At 47.1% G+C, this 19,696-nt stretch overlaps 1 protein-coding gene and 1 non-coding gene across 2 annotated transcripts; one reads left to right on the top strand and one right to left on the bottom strand.

Moving 5' to 3' along the window:
* The first annotated feature begins 324 nt into the window (after positions 1–324).
* On the top strand, positions 325–10,285 carry GPR83 (G protein-coupled receptor 83). The gene is made up of 4 exons (XM_037029775.1): positions 325–749; positions 4,519–4,644; positions 6,861–6,994; positions 9,553–10,285. The coding sequence occupies exons 1-4, from the start codon at positions 381–383 to the stop codon at positions 10,175–10,177; spliced, it is 1,254 nt and encodes a 417-aa protein (XP_036885670.1). The 5' UTR covers positions 325–380; the 3' UTR covers positions 10,178–10,285.
* LOC118975730 (small nucleolar RNA SNORA61) lies at positions 8,868–8,987 on the bottom strand. The gene has a single exon (XR_005064121.1). It is a non-coding gene; the product is annotated as a small nucleolar RNA SNORA61 (small nucleolar RNA).
* Positions 10,286–19,696: the final 9,411 nt, after the last annotated feature.

Below are 19,696 nucleotides of genomic sequence, written 5' to 3'. Positions count from 1 at the left end.
CCCCAGGATAGCTTCCGCCTGCTCCCTTTACAAGAACGAGGCTTAAGCAGAACCCGAGCAGACGAGTGCACTTTAGGGAACCTGGCTTGGACATTCTGCCGGAGTTCTAGTCTTCGAGTGGGAGCCCGCTGGGGGTGGGGGAGCAGCCTCGGAGCTCGCCGAGCAGGAGCGCGTCACTGTCGGTTGCCAGAGACTCCGCGCTGCCCAATCGGTGGAGGCGCAGGGACATAAAAGTGCGGCACCAGCCCGAGCCTGCGGTTTCGGGGCTGGAGGCCAGCAGCGAGAGGGCGCCCCCCCAGGCGCTGAGAGGCCCAGGGTCCCTCACTGGAGCCAGGCGGGGACACCCAGAGGGCGCAGCCCGGGCGGGTGGCTCCTGCAAAATGGTCCCTCACTGGGTGCTGCTCCTCCTCCCCTTGGTGGGAGCCACGGAGGGCCAGGCGGACGACCTGGGCCTGGCGGCGACCCTGGCCGCACCCAACGCCTCGCACTTCTGGAACAACTACACCTTCTCCGACTGGCAAAACTTTGTGGGCCGGCGGCGCTACGGAGCCCAGTCCCAGAACCCCACGGTGAAAGCCCTGCTTATTGTGGCTTACTCCTTCATTATCATCTTCTCGCTCTTTGGCAACGTCCTGGTCTGTCATGTCATCTTCAAGAACCAGCGAATGCACTCTGCCACTAGCCTCTTCATCGTCAACCTGGCCGTCGCTGACCTAATGATCACGCTCCTGAACACTCCCTTCACTTTGGTAAGGCCGGGGCTGGGCCGGCTCCGAGCTCGCTCTCTGCGCCTTAGCTCTCAATTCTTTCTCCTGGCTCCGTCCTTCCCTGTTTGCCCACCCTCCACCGGGCCACCACTACTTCCCTCCTCCTTTCTCAGCGCCCTCTCCCTCTTCTTTCCGCCTGTCTTCCTGTCTTAATCTCCCTTAGTCTCTTTTCTCTCCAGCCCTCTCATTTCTAATTTCTCAACTCCTGTTTTTCTGTCCCTTTGTCAGTCTGTCTTTCTTCACCTCTCTTTTGTGTCTCTCTCTGTCTTCATCTTTTTTCCTTTCTGTGCCTCTGTTTGCCTGTCCTTGTCTCTCTCTTTACCTTTCTCCCTTTCTCTCTTTCTCTCTGACGTTTCTTGTGTTCCCTCTCCCTCTCCTTCTCCTCCTCCCTCTCCCTGCCTCTCCCTCTCTCCTACCTTCTAAGCCAGAGCTTCTGCAGCTGGTGACATTGGGTTAATGATTTTAGTGTCTGCAGCCAGTTGTGAATGAATGATCATTTCCTATTTAATTTTAATGTCACTGTGCATGAGCTTGTTTGATAATTGAGCAGTAAATCAGATCCTCTCGAAATGTCAGCAGAGTTGGTTAGATTACCTACCTGTCCTTCACCAGAGTGCAGTCCATTAAATGCACCCCCCTCTGGGATGCTGCTTTCTGCCATAGCTGAAATATCAAACGATTGCTAATTGTTAATGGAACCTTACATTCATTTTCCTAGACCGCTTCTTTACATTTCTCTCCTGCGCTTTGCCAGTGTCGCTGTGCATGAAGTGTGTGCTGGGGAAGGGATTGGGCCCCAGAGCTGGAGCTGGCCTTGGGCGTCTGCACACGGGTGGTGGGTGAGCCTCCTCTCCGAGCTTTGGCTGCTGGGCATTCGTAGTGTCATTTTTGTCCCTCTGTGACTTGTGAGTGGGGTGCTCATGGATGATTTGAGACTATGAGAGCTTTGACTGAGCAATGATGATGACAGCTAAATCGTATGCTTCTGTAGCACGAGCTTTTTCAATATGTAGAATAACAGTTTGTAGAATTTGAGTTGTTACTAAAGTAGCAGCTCTTCATGTCTTTCCGTATCTGATTCTCACTCTGTCTTTGTCACATTTTTAAACTACATTCGTTCTCTTGTCCTCACTTATGAAAACATTATTCACATTTTGCAGATGAGGAAACTAAGGTCCAGAGATATTCAATCTCTTGTCCAAGGTCACTTGACTAAAAATTCGCAGAGCCAGAATGAGAATTACTTCCCCTGACTCAAGTCCACTAAGTCACCACTCTTGGACCATGTTAAGCTTCTACTACTGCGAACCATGGCCTTTCCCTGTCCTCCTTTCAGCCTACATGTAAAGGATTCTTGGCCACTCAGGATCCTCTAGGCACTAGCCAAGGACAAAGGGGCTTCCAAATACCCTTGCCTCCCTCCTTCCCACTCCCTCTGCTGCCTTGAAGCACGAGAGAGTGCATCTCTGACTCCCCTTGACTTCTGGTTGGCTTCTGACCTGATAATCTGCAGTGCTGGGTTTGGCCTGGCCACCCAGGCTGGGAACTGGAGGACTCCAGGGCATGAACTTGTGCTGCTTCCCAGAGCAGGATTCACGGCTAGCTATGTAACAGACATGAGGATGGGAGAGGAGGGAGGCGACGACCCCAGGCCAGGCTGCAGCCAAGAGCTGGCAACCCCTGCCCTGGGGGTCTCCTCTGAGAGAGGGGATGCCAAGGTCCTGAAAGCACCATTTCTGGGTTGATCCAAGGCAATGTGGCCTTCAACCTGACCCATGTACCTATCCCACTCCAAACTCCCATCAGAGCTTCCAAGGTGCTGGCAACCAGGGAGAGTGAAAGTGCTGAGAGGAGGGTCTTCTAAAACTTGCCAGTCTTCTCCACTGGATAAGATGTCCTGACTTCAGGACATCTTCCACATGTGCAAATCCTACATGTCCTTTAAAGCTTATCTCAAATGTCTCATGTCATAAGAACGACTGTTGGCAGTGCTATGGACTAGGTAGGGACTGTTGTACCTATGTTGTAGGTGGCATCTCTTGTTTGATTTTCCTAACAAGCATGTGAAGAGGGTTAGCCCCATTTTATAGATGAGGAAAGTGAGACTCATGGGGCCTAAGTGCATTGCTCAAGGTGACAGGTATAAGTGGTAAACACTCTGCCGTAAACCACACAGTGTTCTTCTGTTGGGCTGACTTGCTGTGTTTATTTCTATCATTTTTCTGTCTCTGTCCACTCCTGCCCTGCCTGGTGGCCCCAGTCCCCTTTGCCGGAGCCTTCTCTAGGGCATTAAGTACCTTCTGTTTTTTACCCAAGGTACTTGAGCCCTCTTTTGCCCAGAATGGAAGCTCCGTTATCAGAATCAATGCTTTCCCTGTCTTGGACATGGGACGTTACTCACAGGAGCTGCTCAAGCATGACAGAGCGAGCAAATAGCCCTGGATGATGTGCGATGGGGCCCAGACCTGCCCCTAAAGCCTTGCACTGTCCCAGGGGGCTTGTCTTCCCTTTCTCCCCCACCACCCCGCATCTGATCCTGCCCCTGCCCATACATCTTCAGGCCTCTGGCTCTGCTTCCCAAACAATATATTGCAGGGCCTGCTTAGCCAACATTTGAGAGCATAGCCCATGTGCTGTGCTGTAAATTTTCAGTGTGTCTTCCCCATTATTCTGAACTAATGTAGGCCAAGAATTAACTAATTATTGCCATAAAAATAGCTACTATTTTTTTTCTTTTTTAAATTTTATTTATTTATTTGTTAGAGAGAAGGGAGGGAGAAAGAAAGAAACATCAATGTGTGGTTGCCTCTCACGTGCCCCCCGACTGGGGGGACCTGGCCCACAACTCAGGCGTTTTCCTGACTGGGAAATGAACCTGCAACCCTTTGGTTTGCAGGCCAGCACTCAATCCACTGAGCCACACTAGCCAGATTTTCATTTTATTTTATTTAAAAATAGTTACTATTTTTGCCCTGGCTGGTGTCGCTCAGTGGATTGAGCGCGGGCTGCGAACCAAAGGGTCACCAGTTCAATTCCCAGTCAGGGCACATGCCTGGGTTGCGGGCCAGGTCCCCAGTGGGGGCTGTGTGAGAGGCAACCACACATTGATGTTTCTCTCTCTCTCTTTCTCCCTCCCTTCCCATCTCTCTAAAAATAAATAAAATCTTTAAAAAATAGTTACTATTTATTTCTAATAATATCTTTCTAGCCGTCTGCCAAACACGTGTTCCACCCTTTATTGATGTTTAAAACACTTAACCCTTATATAAGCCTACAAGGTTGAGATTTTTAAGCCTTAATTTTTTTTTATGAATGAGGAAAATTAAGCTCAGAGAGATGACATACCTTGCTCGAAGTCACACAACTAGAAACATATAGAGGCAGGAAGGCCGAGTTACAAGGGGACAAGACTGGAGGGCAAGGAAAGCTGAAGTGAGGCTGTAACAGTCCAGGTGAGAGATGATGGCAGACTTCACTGGGGCCATGACCTTGGAACTGAAGCCAAAGCCCATGTCTTTTCCACGCTCTCCTGGCACCTAACGGTGCCTGGACCCAGCCACATGATTAGAGTTTGTTTAATTGAATAATCATCAATGAGTCATGCTAGAGAAATCATGGGTGACCCTCAGTTCAGCTGTGAAGACTAACAGAGGGAGGTGGAAGAGGCCTCCAAGGCATGTTCCACAGAGACCACAGGGTTGGGTGGAGGCTGTCTGAGTCTGTCTCCTCATTTCGGTGGACTTGTTTCCAGGTCCGCTTTGTGAACAGCACGTGGGTGTTCGGGAAGGGCATGTGCCACGTCAGCCGCTTCGCCCAGTACTGCTCCCTGCACGTCTCAGTACTGACCCTGACAGCCATTGCCGTGAACCGCCACCAGGTGAGGGTCCCTACTCCCAGCGCCCTGTCCTTCCCTCTCTGCCTTGGTTGTCCAGCGGGGTGTGGGGTCCTTAAGACAGTATTTTGGCCCATTTTCCCATGAATGCGTTTGTCTCATTCACCAGTATGAGTGATTAGGTTAGGTATATTAATCTCTTTGTGCTAGGTGCTGCAAAAAATTGGCCTTGTTGCCAGCATCTCAGAAATTAATGAACGTGCTTTATGGGTAGATAGGCAAACCTGGAAAATCACAGATGAAAAGAGAGTGGTAAATCACTGTAGGTTGGAGACAGGGCTCCTGGCTGAGATATGGGTACTCCATTGCCCAAGCTGTTGAGGAGGAAAACAATCTAGGGCAACCGGGGGCATCAGCAGGCATTGGGCTGGGACAGGCCTGCCCCACTGGACACGCATCAGGGGATGTGGTGAAGGGAACTGAAGAGGACCTTAGAGTGTCCATCCCAGAAGAGGACGGCTCGATGGCAGGCGTCTTACACTAAAGAGCTCAACGAACCCATGCTGTATACTTGGGTCTCTGCTGAATCAAGGAATGGAGGCTCAGAAAAGTGCATACGGAACTTTTACAAGATCACATGCCTGGCGAATGCTGAAGCTAGGGTTAGGACTGAGGTCTGTCGGGCTCCATGCGCATGCTCTGATTAATAGTTCACCCTGCTCTGAGAAGGCTCAAGGACACCTACAGGCTAATATCATAAGGGCCACCAGGACAAAGAGAGAGGATTTGTTCTGCGTAGCTCCAAGGTGCCACAAGGACTAAAAGACAGGAGGCTTCAAGATGCAGATTCAGAGATGCAGCTTAATACGAGGGAGAGTTTTCTAAAAGAAGTGTTTGAAGGTGCACAAAGCTGCCTGGGGAGGCAGTGAGTTTTATGTCATATTGATGCAAGGTCTGAAAGGGGTGTTTTAGACGACGTTCATGTGTCTGATGAGGAACTGGACTTGGCAGACCCTTGCAGTGCCATCATTTTGACATTTATATTGCAGATGCTTTGGTGCAAATGTTTGCACACAAATGTTTCCTGCCTTTTCTTAACCTTCTCCCTTAATTCAGCAAGAAGGACTCTGGACTGCCTTTGCCTGGCCTGTGGGTGCACAGCTAACTGAGAGTTGACCTTTGTAGAGGTGGGTCTGAGGAACAGGGGAAGTCTTGCCCACACCGACCACGTGGCTGTGACATGTACTGGAACATGGGGCCCAGTCCCAAAGCCAGTGGAGTCTTTGAGCAGTGTCTTGGGCCTCTGACCCAAGCTTCCACTTCCTTCACTGACTTGAACAGCAAAGGAGTGTGAGGGGCAAAGATGGCAAAGTCCAGAGTGGTGCTGGGCTGCTTCTAAAGCCTAGTTACTTCCTCCTCTAAAACCTTAAAAAACATGGAGAAAAATTTGGGAGGACACATGCAGAATATCCAGTGTGTCTTGGCTTGGGGTCCCGAGGTGGTGGCAGCCACTTTTGTGACCTCTTCCCTTGACCCTGGACTCACCTGTCCCAAACTGCCTTATTCAAGACATAATGATTCTAATCTTAGCGTGAGGATGCTGTTAAATTCCTGTTTTTTTAAACTTTTAGAACAACCAGTTGGCAAATAGTAGCAACAAGATGCTTTTCAGCCTGAAGCCTGTAACACTGGCTTTATTACACGCCTGGGAAAGCTGGGGCCCCTTGCAGTTTTAGTGATGGCTTTTATAAGCAGTGCTGTGAACCTCCCGGTAATTGTCAGTGCAGCTTCCCACGATCAGTGGTGAGAGTCTGCCCACCATGACTGTCACCCTCAGACCCTCTTGGAGCCCTTTGTAACCTAAGGGGTCTAGAATCCCAGGGAGATGAGATCAGATCTGGAGGTGAAGGCTGGCCAAGGCTGGTCTGGTCCTCTGCCAGCCTTGCTGTGGGGCTGTGGGTGTCCTGAAAGCAGACCCCTTCCTTTTGTCCCTCCTCACCCCCTCACTGTACTCTGGTCCTGCCACATAGGACCTTCAAGAGGCATTTGGACAGCCTGGAGTCTCTGAGTCCAGATGACATCTTCCCACCCCTGGAGGTGGGCTGCAGGGCGGTGTAATAATAAATCAGGAGCTCAATAATAAATTAATGGGCACTTTTCCTTATGAATAAAACTTACATGCTTTAGTGTGACGCATCATCTGGATTTCTCATTTGATTCAAAACTTCTTCAGCCAGTGGTGCAGTTTGCTTGTTTTCCAGGTCATTATGCATCCGTTAAAACCCCGGATCTCCATCACCAAAGGCATCATCTACATTGCAGTCATCTGGACCTTGGCTACCTTCTTTTCACTCCCACATGCTATCTGCCAGAAACTATTTACCTTCAAGTACAGGTGAGATCAACTAGTAGGGAGCAGCCTGGGCTGTGGGGGGACTTTGGCAGAGGGGAGTGGAGCCCTCCCTCAGTCTCAGAGTTGCCAGTGCCTGATGCACGAGCTGTGCTCTCTGCCTCTCTCACTTTCTCTTCTCTGCATTTTTTTCTGCTCTTTCTTGTCTTTCCTTCTTAACAACTTTAGCTTCCTCCTTATTCTCTGATCTGTTGGCCTTCAAGGTCAAAGCAGTATTGATTAGCTGCTGTCACAGGGAGCACATACTCTCACAGACGAAGCTTTGAAATCACCGGGTCTTCCTTAAGTGGGGTTGTTTAAATTCTCTTGTACAACCTACAAACAAAATATGTATCTGTGTGTCTGGGGCAGGATGCTCTGCCTCCTCCCATCCAGGTTTCTTTCTCACACGCTCTCACAGAGTGGGAATTTCTTTCAAGGCACCCAGTTTTTTTAAGTGTAAGCACTCGTGTGTGCTACTGGTTTATAAAGGTGAGCACCCCCACTAGATTGTCAGGTTGGGGAGAGCTGGCCCCATTTCTGATTTTGCTGCTTCGGTGTCCCTAGCACCTAACTTCCCTGTCCCCATATAACAAGCCCTGAACCCATATTTACTGAATGAATGAATGAGCTTGGAGTGATTTTTGTCAGTTCATAGTAGTTTTAGATGAGGTTCCTTAGAAAGAAACCTTGAAATAAAGGAAGGCCATTGTGCCTGTGATTTTTAGAGGAAGTGGGGAGTGGGGGGTGGGGCGGGGGTTCACGAGGCGGTGGGAGAGCTTCAGGAAGGGTGTGATTTGGGAGGAAGCTGCAGCTCGCTCCTCAGGGAGCTCTGGTGACAGTTTGCCAGCTGTGAGGCCGCTGGAGCTGGGCTTTCATTTCCAGGCCTCCCTCGGTCAAACGCCCTCAGGCTCTTAGTGGATCTGTGGGAAGTGTCTTCTTCAGCAGCTCTGGGATAGTCCTAGGCACCTAAGAAGGTCACAGGGACCAGCTATTTTTGGGAGGGTAGGCAGGAGCTCTGGGCCTAGCACTCTAGACAGGTAAAGCAGGTCTGAGGGGATCTGGGGGGGAACTGCTTGTGTGTCCCCCAGTGGCCATGTGCTGCCCCACCTGAAACAAACACACACTCTCCTGTGACACAAGCAGAGTCAAGAGAACAAACTCTGAAGGCTGATTTCAACTCACCTGAAAGGCTCCCACCTGGATTCTAGGATACAGGGATGAGACACACCCCCAAACCCACCGGCCAGCGGACTCCCCATCTGCCTTCACACATGGGGGGCTATTTTTCCCCCACTAATGAAAGCAAGGAGAGTTCTGTCTTTCTTTCGCTAGTGATGGCCATCATCACTATCACAAGAGCAACAGGCACGTGGTGTGATAAGAAAACAGCCAGTGTGAGTTGCTACCCAGGTATTTTACAGTCTGAGAACCTTCTCACATGGAGTCTGGACGTTTGGATAAGGACCGGAGCTGAGGATCCCGCCACAAAGTCTTGCATTGCTTTTCCAGGGGCACCTTTTAAAATGACCCCCCAGAGGTGAGCCTGCAAAAAATGAGTGACTGCTCCCTCTGCCGCCTTGTACTAGGTGTTTACTGCCCTGCTCTCTGTCTCCTGCTGGCTGATGACCTGGGGGGAGGACTGCCCTTCCGCCGGCTCACTGCACCCCTGTTCTGGGATTTGTAAGTCCAGAATCTTGTGACTTTACTTCCTTGGTGTGAATGTATTGAAATAATGCCTTTAAAATGACCCAGGGTTTTTTCAGTTCCCCAAAATGGGAGCCTGGAGACCCAGGGAGCTGCCCGCTGCCCCATGTGGGTGGCTTGCACCTCCTCATTCAGCAGGTCATAACCTGCATGTTCTTTTTTTTTTTTTTTACCTTGTTTGAAATGAGCCCACACACTACAGAGCTGTGAGGCCAGCTTCAGTGTCACTTTCTCTCCTTTTACACCCACCAAGACCGGTGTTCAGATCTGATGGGAAAGGGAACTGGAAGGTATAACCCGCATATTCTTAGAACACCAGCTCTGGGTTTTCCAACCCATGTGAAGATTCCTAAAAAGCTTGAAGAGGACTGAGTAGGTTGCATAGAAAATAAGTATGTTATTCTGGTATTTCTACTTCCATCATCAAGACCCATCGTGTACTTTGGCCCATTCCTTAGTTCCCCTCTACAATGGGAATAGGTGGTCCAATGGGGAATTCCTGGATGCGTTGTGCTCCCAGGACGAGTTGGTTCTAACATGAAGAACACTAGCGTTGCATTCATTTACTGAACAGATATTTTCTCGGTCTCTATTATGGGCTAGCGGTGATACAACGTTAAGAGGACACAGAGAGATCCAGGTCTATTCCTTCTCTTTATAGAACTCCCAGCCTAGTGGGAACCCCAGAAATGTAACCAGATAATTAGGCTGCAGCATCAAAAGTGCTGGAACGGATGTACCAAAGGCCCAGCGGAGGGGAGGCTAGTGCTTCTGGGGCCGAGGCCTTTCCAGACTAATTGCGGCCCCTCCTTCTCTCTCTGTCTCTGTGTCTCTCTCTCCCTCTTCCCTCGTTCCAGCAAGGACAGTGTCCGCTCCCTGTGCCTGCCGGACTTCCCTGAGCCAGCTGACCTCTTCTGGAAGTACCTGGACTTGGCCACCTTCATCCTGCTTTACATCCTCCCCCTCTTCATCATCTCTGTGGCCTATGCCCGTGTGGCCAAGAAGCTGTGGCTGTGCAACACGATTGGCGATGTGACCACAGAGCAGTACCTGGCCCTGCGGCGCAAGAAGAAGAAGACCATCAAGATGCTGATGCTGGTGGTGGTCCTCTTTGCCCTCTGCTGGTTCCCCCTCAACTGCTATGTCCTTCTCCTGTCCAGCAAGGTCATCCACGCCAACAATGCCCTCTACTTCATCTTCCATTGGTTTGCCATGAGTAGCACCTGCTACAACCCCTTCATCTACTGCTGGCTTAACGAGAACTTCAGAGTGGAGCTGAAGGCATTACTGAGCATGTGCCAGAGGCTGCCCAAGCCTCAGGAGGAGCAGCCACCCTCCCCAGTCCCTTCCTTCAGGGTGGCTTGGACTGAGAAGGGCAATGGCTGGAGGTCTCCAGTAGCCAACAGCCTCCTGCCCTCCCCCCAGCTGCAGTCGGGGAAGACATACCTGTCGTCTGCGGAACCCATCGTGGTGATGAGTTAGATGGTTGGGAAGAGGCAGGGGCAGGGCTCTGTCTCCAGTGGAGACTGGGAAAGGGCCTGAAGGCAGGGCCTGGAAGAGCCTGTCCTCTCATACGTGCCCTTCATCATGCTGGAAACGAGTTCCTACAGCAGCTGTAGGACTCTTGAATTCTTAGGAACCCGCTTAGCTTCCTAAGCCATGTTTGATGTAAAAACTAAAAGGCACCTACCAACTAGACACATGTTTATGAATTCCTNAGGGCTCTGTCTCCAGTGGAGACTGGGAAAGGGCCTGAAGGCAGGGCCTGGAAGAGCCTGTCCTCTCATACGTGCCCTTCATCATGCTGGAAACGAGTTCCTGCAGCAGCTGTAGGACTCTTGAATTCTTAGGAACCCGCTTAGCTTCCTAAGCCATGTTTGATGTAAAAACTAAAAGGCACCTACCAACTAGACACATGTTTATGAATTCCTTAACGTTATGAATTCAGAAACATTATGAGGCATATCAGCCTGGTTCACTGAGCCAGAGAACAGGACAACTTCAGCGCAGATGGAGGCTGAGTCAGGAAGCTGCCTCACCACCCTCCCTGCCACTGAGCATCCATTAAAGGACACCTGATTCATACCCTGGGTGTGGCTGACCCAGATGCACAGAACTGTGTTTGGAGAAGGTTCATTGGCCAGTGCAAGGTTAGGGAGCCAGAGCTAGCCTGGAGGTTTTTACACCTCACTTTCTGAAGTCGTTGGACCAGGACGGATCAGAATTCTGTTGTGGCTTGTCCTGATATGTGACAAGAAAGGACCAATTTGGTTCTTTAATAACATCCACAAAAAAGGAAAATGATTATTAAAACTTTGGAAGATTCAGAAAAGCACAAAGAAGAAAATGAAAATCATCCCCTTCTCCCACCAACTGTGATAAGTTGTTAGCTGTGGGTTTATTTGCAAGTTTTCTTTTGTGTGTGCACTTTTCATTTCATTATGAATTGCACTTTCCCATGCAGAGCTACAGGGGCAGAGCAGAGAACTCTGGAGTGTCTCTCCCAGGAATAGTGTCCACCAGGAGAGTGAGGAGAGGTAGGAGAGGAACCCAAGGAGAAGACTGTCATGGAGTGGACAGACTGCCTTCATCTGTAGTCAGTGGTGAGGGGCCTGGCTGAATTACCTCTTCTCAGATGGCAGCCATTGTGATGAGCCAGGGAACAAAACTCATCCACGAGGAGTATGTCCTTTTCTCCTGCAATCACACAGAGCAGGAGGTGGGAAACGTTGTCCTGCTTTCACAGGGGATGAGGGAGCAGGCCTTCAACATGCTGGGAATCATTGTGTTTAGACACCTCGCCCCGCCCCTCCCGAGTTGCGTACACAGGCCATTTCTCTGTGTTGTCTGAATAATGAGGCCTCTTTGCTGTCGCCGTCATCCTGGCAGGTCACGCGTCACTTACAGAGACCTGTGGCATCCGGATAATCCTTAAGGACTCAACCTGCCAGAGAAATCTCATTCCAGAGACTGAGAATTTTCATCACCTGCCTTCTGGTCCCGAGTGACTCACTGTGTCACGCAGAAGAGAGACGTGTCAGGCAGAATAGAGCTTGATTCACCGACCCTCACAATTGCCACTGTCGCTGGTTTTAGGTTTCCTTCTAGCACCAGGCAGACCCAGGGAGCAAAGCACGGATACGGAGCTAAGGGGAAAACCGAGGTTTGGGGGGAAGAGGTTTGTTCACGGCTCACTTAGGTCTCATGGCTAATGGAACCTGAATTTGGTCCTATCACTTGCTTCCCTAGAATGAACCAAGAGTGTATTTTGTTAGACTCTTCTATTCATGAGGATGTTTGGAAAGTTCAGGATATAAAGTTTGAGGAATCATCTTCTGAACAGTGGTAAAAAGGTGGCTTTCATGGAGCAGAGAGTGCTTTCCGAGCCCGTCAGGATCCCCCAATGGACTTTTTCTGGCCAAATGGCTGGCTCGTCTGTGCCTGTTGTCTCTGTAGTGTCGAGAATCTTGTCCTAATGCTGCCATGGAAACTATGAACCGGGAAGAGAGTGGGTAGCAGAGCCACAATGTCAGTTAACTTTGCCCCCTCTCTCACGGCATCTAGAAGTACGGCCGAGTCACAGGGAAGGCTTTTGGGGGGAAGGACACTCACTGCAGGCCCATTAGGACTGTTTCCCACCTGTACCTTGTCTGCCCCTCTCCCCTTGTCCCCTACATGCCTCAGAGCAAAAAGTGATTTGTATTTGTGAACGTGAATTTTGTCAAACTTAAGTCTTTTCAATGTGCTGCAATGAGTACTTTATTGTGAGTTGTTCCAGCCCCAGTAAAGTCATTTTGGGTGTGTGGACTGTGCTCTGAGATGTGTAACTAGGCCACACTCAGTTACTTCTAAAAGGGCGATCCACACAGGTTAGACGAAGCGAGCACGGGGAGCCCCTGCCCACACCCCTGCATGTTACAGCTGAGGCAGCGCAAACACTGAGGTGGCAAAGAGCCAACTGGACACCTCAGACTCAGTGTGGTGCTTCTCCCATTGAGCTGGCTGCCAAGTCCCCTCTCTCGTGATTAGGGATCTGTGCTGTGTATCAACTGGGGCTCCATTTGTCCCATGGTGATTCCGGAGGAGGTGAGCTGCCACTCAGGCCTTGAGAGCCGGTCTCCCACTAGCAGTGCGTATTGTGTACCACATTCCCGTGTGGACCAGGATGTCTGCCCTATTGGGCCTGGGATCCCCCTGTGCCACCAGATGAGCTGAGCAGGAGCCTTCGTTGTGTACATCATTACCCTGATGCCATCTACAACCTGGGAAAGTGATTTTAAGTCATTTCACAGAAGGTTGTACGTAGGGGTAATTTACCGAGCCTCAGAGAAAATTTGAAAGAAAAATTAAAAGCAGAGGAGAAGGGAACTGAGATTTGCAGACACCTACTATGTGAGATACAGTACTGAATGTTTGTGAGCTCATGATCTCATTCATCTTTATGGCAATTCTCCAAGGTGGACATTACTATTTCTACACAGCAGATGAGGAAACCGAGGCTCAGCTAACAAACACACGGCAAAATTGGGGAAGTACTCCTTCCTGGAGATTAGGTTCTGATAGGACGTATGGAAAAGGATCTTAATATGTTTCAAATCCAATGTTTTATAAATTTCCTTGATTATGAGATGCTTTTTGGATAAAACCTGTTAACTGTCCTAAAAACCGGTGCTTGGATTACATCCTCTGGGAAGTGCTTGACTGTTCCAAGACCCCTTGTAGCTCCGTGGCCAATGAGGCCTTGGTTGTAATAGAGGCAGGACCCCATGCTGCCTTGTGAGCTTAGTTCTGGTGAAAAGCTACTTCCAAACAAGCCCTAAGTGACCCTCCCAGATTGCTGGTGCCCTGCTTGCCTGCCCATGGCAGGCTGCCAAGGCAAACAGTACAGCTGGCACAGGCAGACCTCAGCTAGTCCACAGTGCCCCAGGCTGGTCATGATGTGCCTCTGGGGCCTGTGAGCCTCTGTGCAGGCTCTGGGCTCCAGGGTAATGGGAGCTGTGCCAGAGTGGGCTGGTGGGCTGGTGGGAAACTGAGAAGGTTAGGTCTTGAGCAACCACTGTCTTAGGAGGTTGCTTGAAGGTGGTGGAAGATGCGCTGGCTGCTGTGGGATCATGTCAGCACCTTGCTTTGGCATCTCTGTGTGCTTGTCCCCCATCCTCTGCCCCACCACTTGCTCTCATTTCAAGGAGTGGTTACGGAAGGCGTAAATAAGATACATGCAATGTTGGATGCACTTTGAAAAACAAAACAAAACAACAGTGGTGTTTAATGTGAGAAAGCCCTGGGGTTCAGTCCCTTTCTGAGGTTTTGTTGCCTCTCTTGCTGAGAACAAGCTGTCTGCTGCTTCATGGAGGCAGAGTGCTTGCTGTGAGCAGAATCCCATCCAGGATACCATATTGTGTTTAGTCATTGGGTCTCCTTAGGCTCCTCTAGAGCCAAGCAGACCTGTCCACTGTGTCCCCGGGCCCCAGAGGACATATATCAAGCTCTCAAGGAAGCTCCTTGGTTAGGTTTGAGATGAAGATATAGAACCTCACACTTCTCATCTAAATGGGGAGGGGGTACCAGCTCTCTCCAAAGAATTTTTTCCCATAAATTTCTCTGCAAATCCAAGCCCACTCTATATGCTTGATTTACTTTGATTTTACAAGAAAAGAATGTATTGCCCTGCTCAGGTGGCTCAGTTGGTTGGAATGTCATCCTGTACACCGAAAGATTGTGGGTTCCATCCCGGTCAGGGTGCATACAGGAGGCAGCTGGTGAATGTTTCTCCCTCACAGTGGTGTTTCTCTTCCCTTCTTTCTCTCTTTCTCTTTCTCTCTCCCTCTCTCTTTCTCACTCTCTCTCTCTTTCTCCCTCCTTCTCTTCCTCCCTTCTTCTCTCTCTCAAATCAATAAACATACCCTTGAATGAGGCTTTAAATAATTTTTTTAAAGAAAAGAATGTATGGTTTAAAGTCTGTCTCATGTTCACTGTGGTGTCCAACTGATAAGCAAAGAACCAGTCCCTCAGTGAAACTGAAACCAGAAGGGTCCAGCTGTAAAGTCCCATGTAACATTCCTAGATGCTGGGTTTGGAGGCTTCTGTGCTTGGCAGAGGGCAGGCAGTCAGCCCAGACGTGGCCAGGTCAGAGGAAGAGCTGTCTAGGTCTGCTCTTCAGGAAGCACTGTTCTCAGCTAGAGGCTTGGTTTTCTTCTCAGGGAAACTGTCATCTCTACTTTTCTTTTTTTTTTTTTTAGATTTTTTATTTATTTATCCTAGAGGGGAAGGGAAGGAGAGAGAGAAATATCAATGTATGGTTGCTTCTCATGCGTCCTCTGCCGGGAACCAGGAACTGGCCTGCAACCCAGGCATGTGCCTTGACCAGGAATCAAACCGCGATCGTGTGGTTCGCAGGCCCACGCTCAATCCACTGAGCTACACCAGCCAGGGTGTCTCTATTTTTCCTTATGGGAAGTTTTGCTGAAGTGCTTTTTCTCACCTGAATTTCTGTTTTATTGAAGTTCCTTACCTCTGTCAGATCCTAAGAGCGTTTATTTGGTTATCACTCCGAGACTTCTCATTCCTTCTTGTAGATCCAAGATTGCCTATAAGTATATACCTATCTCTGTATCTATATCGTCTCTATCTCTATATCATCTACTTATCTATAGTCTCTACCTCTATCTACCCCTCAACACCAGAATTATCTTCTGAAGCATGGGCCCCTTGTAGTACAGGCTTCCCCTGCTAGGTGGGTGTTCTAGGAAACCATCTGTGTTAGTGGACCAGCTGGCATTGTTGTAAGAGGCTGCGTTCAGCTTCAGTGAATTTGTTTTGAAGACTTTCAGTGCATTTGCCCATTTCATGATGGGTAATTTACCAGTGCACCTGCCTATCATAGTTCAGTAGTTTATGACCCCAAACTGGCATGACCCCCATGTCCCACCCTCTCTATTCACCTGATCTTGCCCCAAGTGACGTTTGTTTGTTTGTTCCCCTGATGAAAAAGTCATAGGGAAATATTTTGCCAATGTGGAAGAGTTAAAACAAAAAAATGGCAGAAGTACCAAGAGGCATCAAAATTGATGAGTTCAAAAACTGTTTTGAGCAGTGGAAAAAAACGTCTTGATAGATGTATTGCATCAAATGGAGAGTACTTTGAAGGTGACAGATTTAAACATGTAAGAATAAATACATAAATTTTTATAAATAATTTCTGGGATTTTTTTGAGTCCCCCCTTATATATAAAAACTTTATGTTGAGCTCTTATCCTACAATCGTACTAAACCAGACTTCATTCTAGGAGATTTTTTGGTGGATTCTTTAGGAATGTATGTGCACATGGTCATGTCATCTGTCCATAAAGACAATTTCTCTTCTATCTCTTCACTTCTATGCAACTTACATATCTTGTCTTCATTTTATTGTACTAACTAGATTTTCCTGTACAGCAGTGAATAGAAGTGAATTTCAAATGTATTGTTTAGTTTTTTGAATTGGTTCCAAATTTTGGCCATTGTAATAGATGTGTAGTGCTAACTCATTTATTTGAGTTGCATTTTCATGATGACAAATAATAGGGAGTGTCTTTTCATATGCTGATTTGCCGTCTATGTATCTTCTTTGGTGAGGTGTCTTTTAAGGGCTTTGGCCCATATTTTAATCGGGTTTATTTTCTTAGTGTTGAGTGTTAGGAGTTCTTTCCAACACTCCTTCATCAAGATGTGTCTTTCACACATATTTTCTTCAAGTTTGTGGTTTGTCTTCTCATTTTCTGGACATGATCTTTCACAGAGAAGAAGTTGTGTCAAATAATTTTGCCCCGTCTTTATGCTTTTTATCTTCAAGAGCAATTGTCTGAACTTTCTCTGCCACCACAGACATCTCCTCCTTCCCTTGTTTGATTATTTTTTATAATTTCTACATTTTTACTGAGATTATCAATCTGTTTGTTCACTGTGAGTATATTTTCCTGTGAAATATTTGAATGGTTAATTAGTGGCTGTTTTAAAGTTCCTTGTCTACCTATTTCAACATCTAGGTTATTTTAGAATTGGTTTCTATTGGTTGATTTTTCTCTAGAGTATGGGTCATATTTTTCTTTTTTCTGTTTGCCTTTCTGGTGATTTTTAATCGATTAATATTATGATGGTATGATGACGACACTCTCGATTTTATATTTCTCTGATTAAGTGTTTTTTTGGTTTGTTTGGAGGGATCTTTTGTTTGTTTTTTGTTTGTTTTGGTCTAGGAGGCCCTTGATCCTGATATTGCCTGTGGTGGGCTGCAGCTGAAATTGTTTTCAATTTCCTCAACTTCCACCTGCTATTTATTAGGTGGGCTCTCTGGGGTCTTCAAAACACGCATGTAGGTCAGTGGTCTGGCAAGGATTTTGGCTCCATTTATATTCAGACTTTGTGGTTCACCCCTTCTGCAGTACCATCTCCTCCACAATTTGTGCCCTAACTTTCTAATCACTTCCCAAGCACTGGCTTTTGGCCACCTTGAGCTTCATGTATATTGGGAAATGTCTGCAGACAAGCCTCAAGTTCTCAAATCACACAAATTGTAATGTATTTTAAGCATGAGCTCTTATCCAATTCTCACATGCTTTCCAGTGCCTTCATTTAGTTGCTGTAAGATATTTTTCTAGATTATTAGTTGTAAGTACAGAAACATTCATCTGACCAAGCTATTCTGCCATCACCACTCAATGAGTTTTGAAGGTGGTTTCTTGACTTAAAGCTTTCCATACCCTGTAAGAAGTGTGGATTTGGCCTCACATCCAGAAACAGAGCTGGCTTAGACTTCTAATTTCTTGTGGGTCCAGGATAAGTGGGAGGCTTCCATATTACCTCCTCCAGCCAGTCAGTATTCTAGTTCCACTTCCACCATTCAGTCAGACAGCACAATCAATTACAGGCTTTCAGCTTTACATAGGCAGTTGCAGCCCTGACTCTCCACCCTCCATCCCCCATGAATGTGGGTTGTGTATTCCCAGAGGCAGTCTAACCTCAGCATCAGACACATATATTCAACCCTTTTTCCCCCATGGGCATTCTGATATCAACTCCTACTCGCCAGCCTGTTAGTTTACTTCTTGTTGATAGAATTTACATGTTTCATGGAGCATCTTGGAGCATCTTGCATCAGCCCAGTCATACATTTTGAACAAAATTCCAATTATTCATTTTCCATAAGGATTTCTGAAAAATTTTTAAACCTAGTTTCTATTATGCATTAACCACTTGAGACATGGTATGCAATTTAATCAATTAAAAGCTTGCTTAAGAGTCACCATACACCAAAAATGAGGTGTACATTTTAGACATGAGTACTCGAAAAAAATTGTAATTTTGTAGATAAATGAAAACATTCAGAAAATATTTAATAAATATTTATTGATCCAGGCATTGTAAGTACTAGAAATACAGTCGTGAATTCTCAGTGCAAACCCTTAGTATGAAGTGTTACTACCTCTTTTACAAGTGAGGACATAGAAACTCAGAGAAGTGAGACTGATGTGACTTTTCCAAGTTCACACAACTGGTAAGAAGTTGGTACTGGATGTCAGACCCAACTTTCTAGTCCCGGTGGTCATGCTTTCCATCACTGTTCTGTACAGCTCTGGGTCTTGCCAAGAGTTACCCAGCAGCACCTTTAAGGCCTTAAGTAGATAGTGCAAGGGGGAAGTGGACTTAAAGGGTGGTTTACATACCTGGCTTTGATACACCTGGGGATGCTAACTGAGTTTGGAGCCTCCCTGGGCTAACCAGGAAACCCTACATCAAGTAGATTCTTGACAGTCACTAATGTAAATTTGTGGCTTCAACAATACACTAAGGACATGGTGTGTAGTAATTGACAAACCTGAGACATGATTTTTTTCCAAGTTTTTCAATATTATGTTGAAAGTTTTAAAGATTATTGAACACGGAAAATATCAAAATAAAAACAAGTCTTTGGACCCACTGCCTTTATCCATTGTTTCATATTTTAAAGGCAGCTACTTTTAACCATTTCAGTGACAGCAAGTAAAGTATGTAGGGTTAATATAATACTCATTTCTAATCCTGTCTCCCTTGCAGCTAAGGATAACCAAACATTATGGTTTCTGCTAAAAATATAATCTAGGTTGCTGGGGCTATCTTTTCTCTCTTACTTCTTGTTATTGTCTGGAATTAGGATTTAATGGCTAGAACTGCAATGTCCAACTTGTAAGCATGAAGAAAAGGCCAAAGAATTGCTGTGAAGTTGGCTCTGACAATGGGTATTTCTGAACTATGTCAGCAACTGCTTCCCCTGACATGCGTGCTGTGGGGGTTTGTGGAGAGGGGTGGTCTTCTGTCCACAATCATCAGATCTCTCATTAATGGAAGTTAAAGCATGCCTAAATGGTTCACCTCTCTAACTTTAAATATTATATTTAAATTTTCCCTTTCTTAACTGAAAAATATAAAATTATTGTTAAAAAAACACAAAATTCCCCTTGCTAGAATTTGCTCCAACATCTGTTGATTCCTTGCCTTAAAACATGAGTGATTAGCTCACAATCCCCTATTTCCTTTCTTCTCCTGGACTCTTTCCAAGACCCTCAGCACTTCCTACTTTTGTTGGTTACAAATCATTTAAAATCCAACTAGAGAGGTAGTTAGTCTGCTAGCTCGGCCATAACAAAATACTACAGATTAAACAATAGATGTTTATTTTCTGATGGTTCTGGAGGCTACAAGTCTAAGATCAAACCAGCCATCAGGGTTGGCTTCTAGTGAGGCTTCTATTCCTGGTATGTGGCCATTCTTCTGTATGCAGCAGGTAGGGATAGAGAGTGGTAGTTCTTTGATGTCTTTTCTTCTTATAAGGATGCAAGTCCTATTGGATTAGGGCTTAACCTGAATGACCTCATTTGCCTTCTTAAATGCCCTATATGCAAATATATTCTTGTCAGGGGTTGGGGCTTCAACATATGAATTGGCAGGGGTGGGGGGCACACATTCTGTTCATAACAAATATCATAA

This window comes from Sturnira hondurensis, unplaced genomic scaffold (assembly GCF_014824575.4).
Source record: "Sturnira hondurensis isolate 20B ecotype Veracruz unplaced genomic scaffold, ASM1482457v3 Scaffold0020489, whole genome shotgun sequence".
NCBI lineage: Eukaryota > Metazoa > Chordata > Mammalia > Chiroptera > Phyllostomidae > Sturnira > Sturnira hondurensis.
This window is presented reverse-complemented; position numbering and strand designations above follow the sequence as displayed.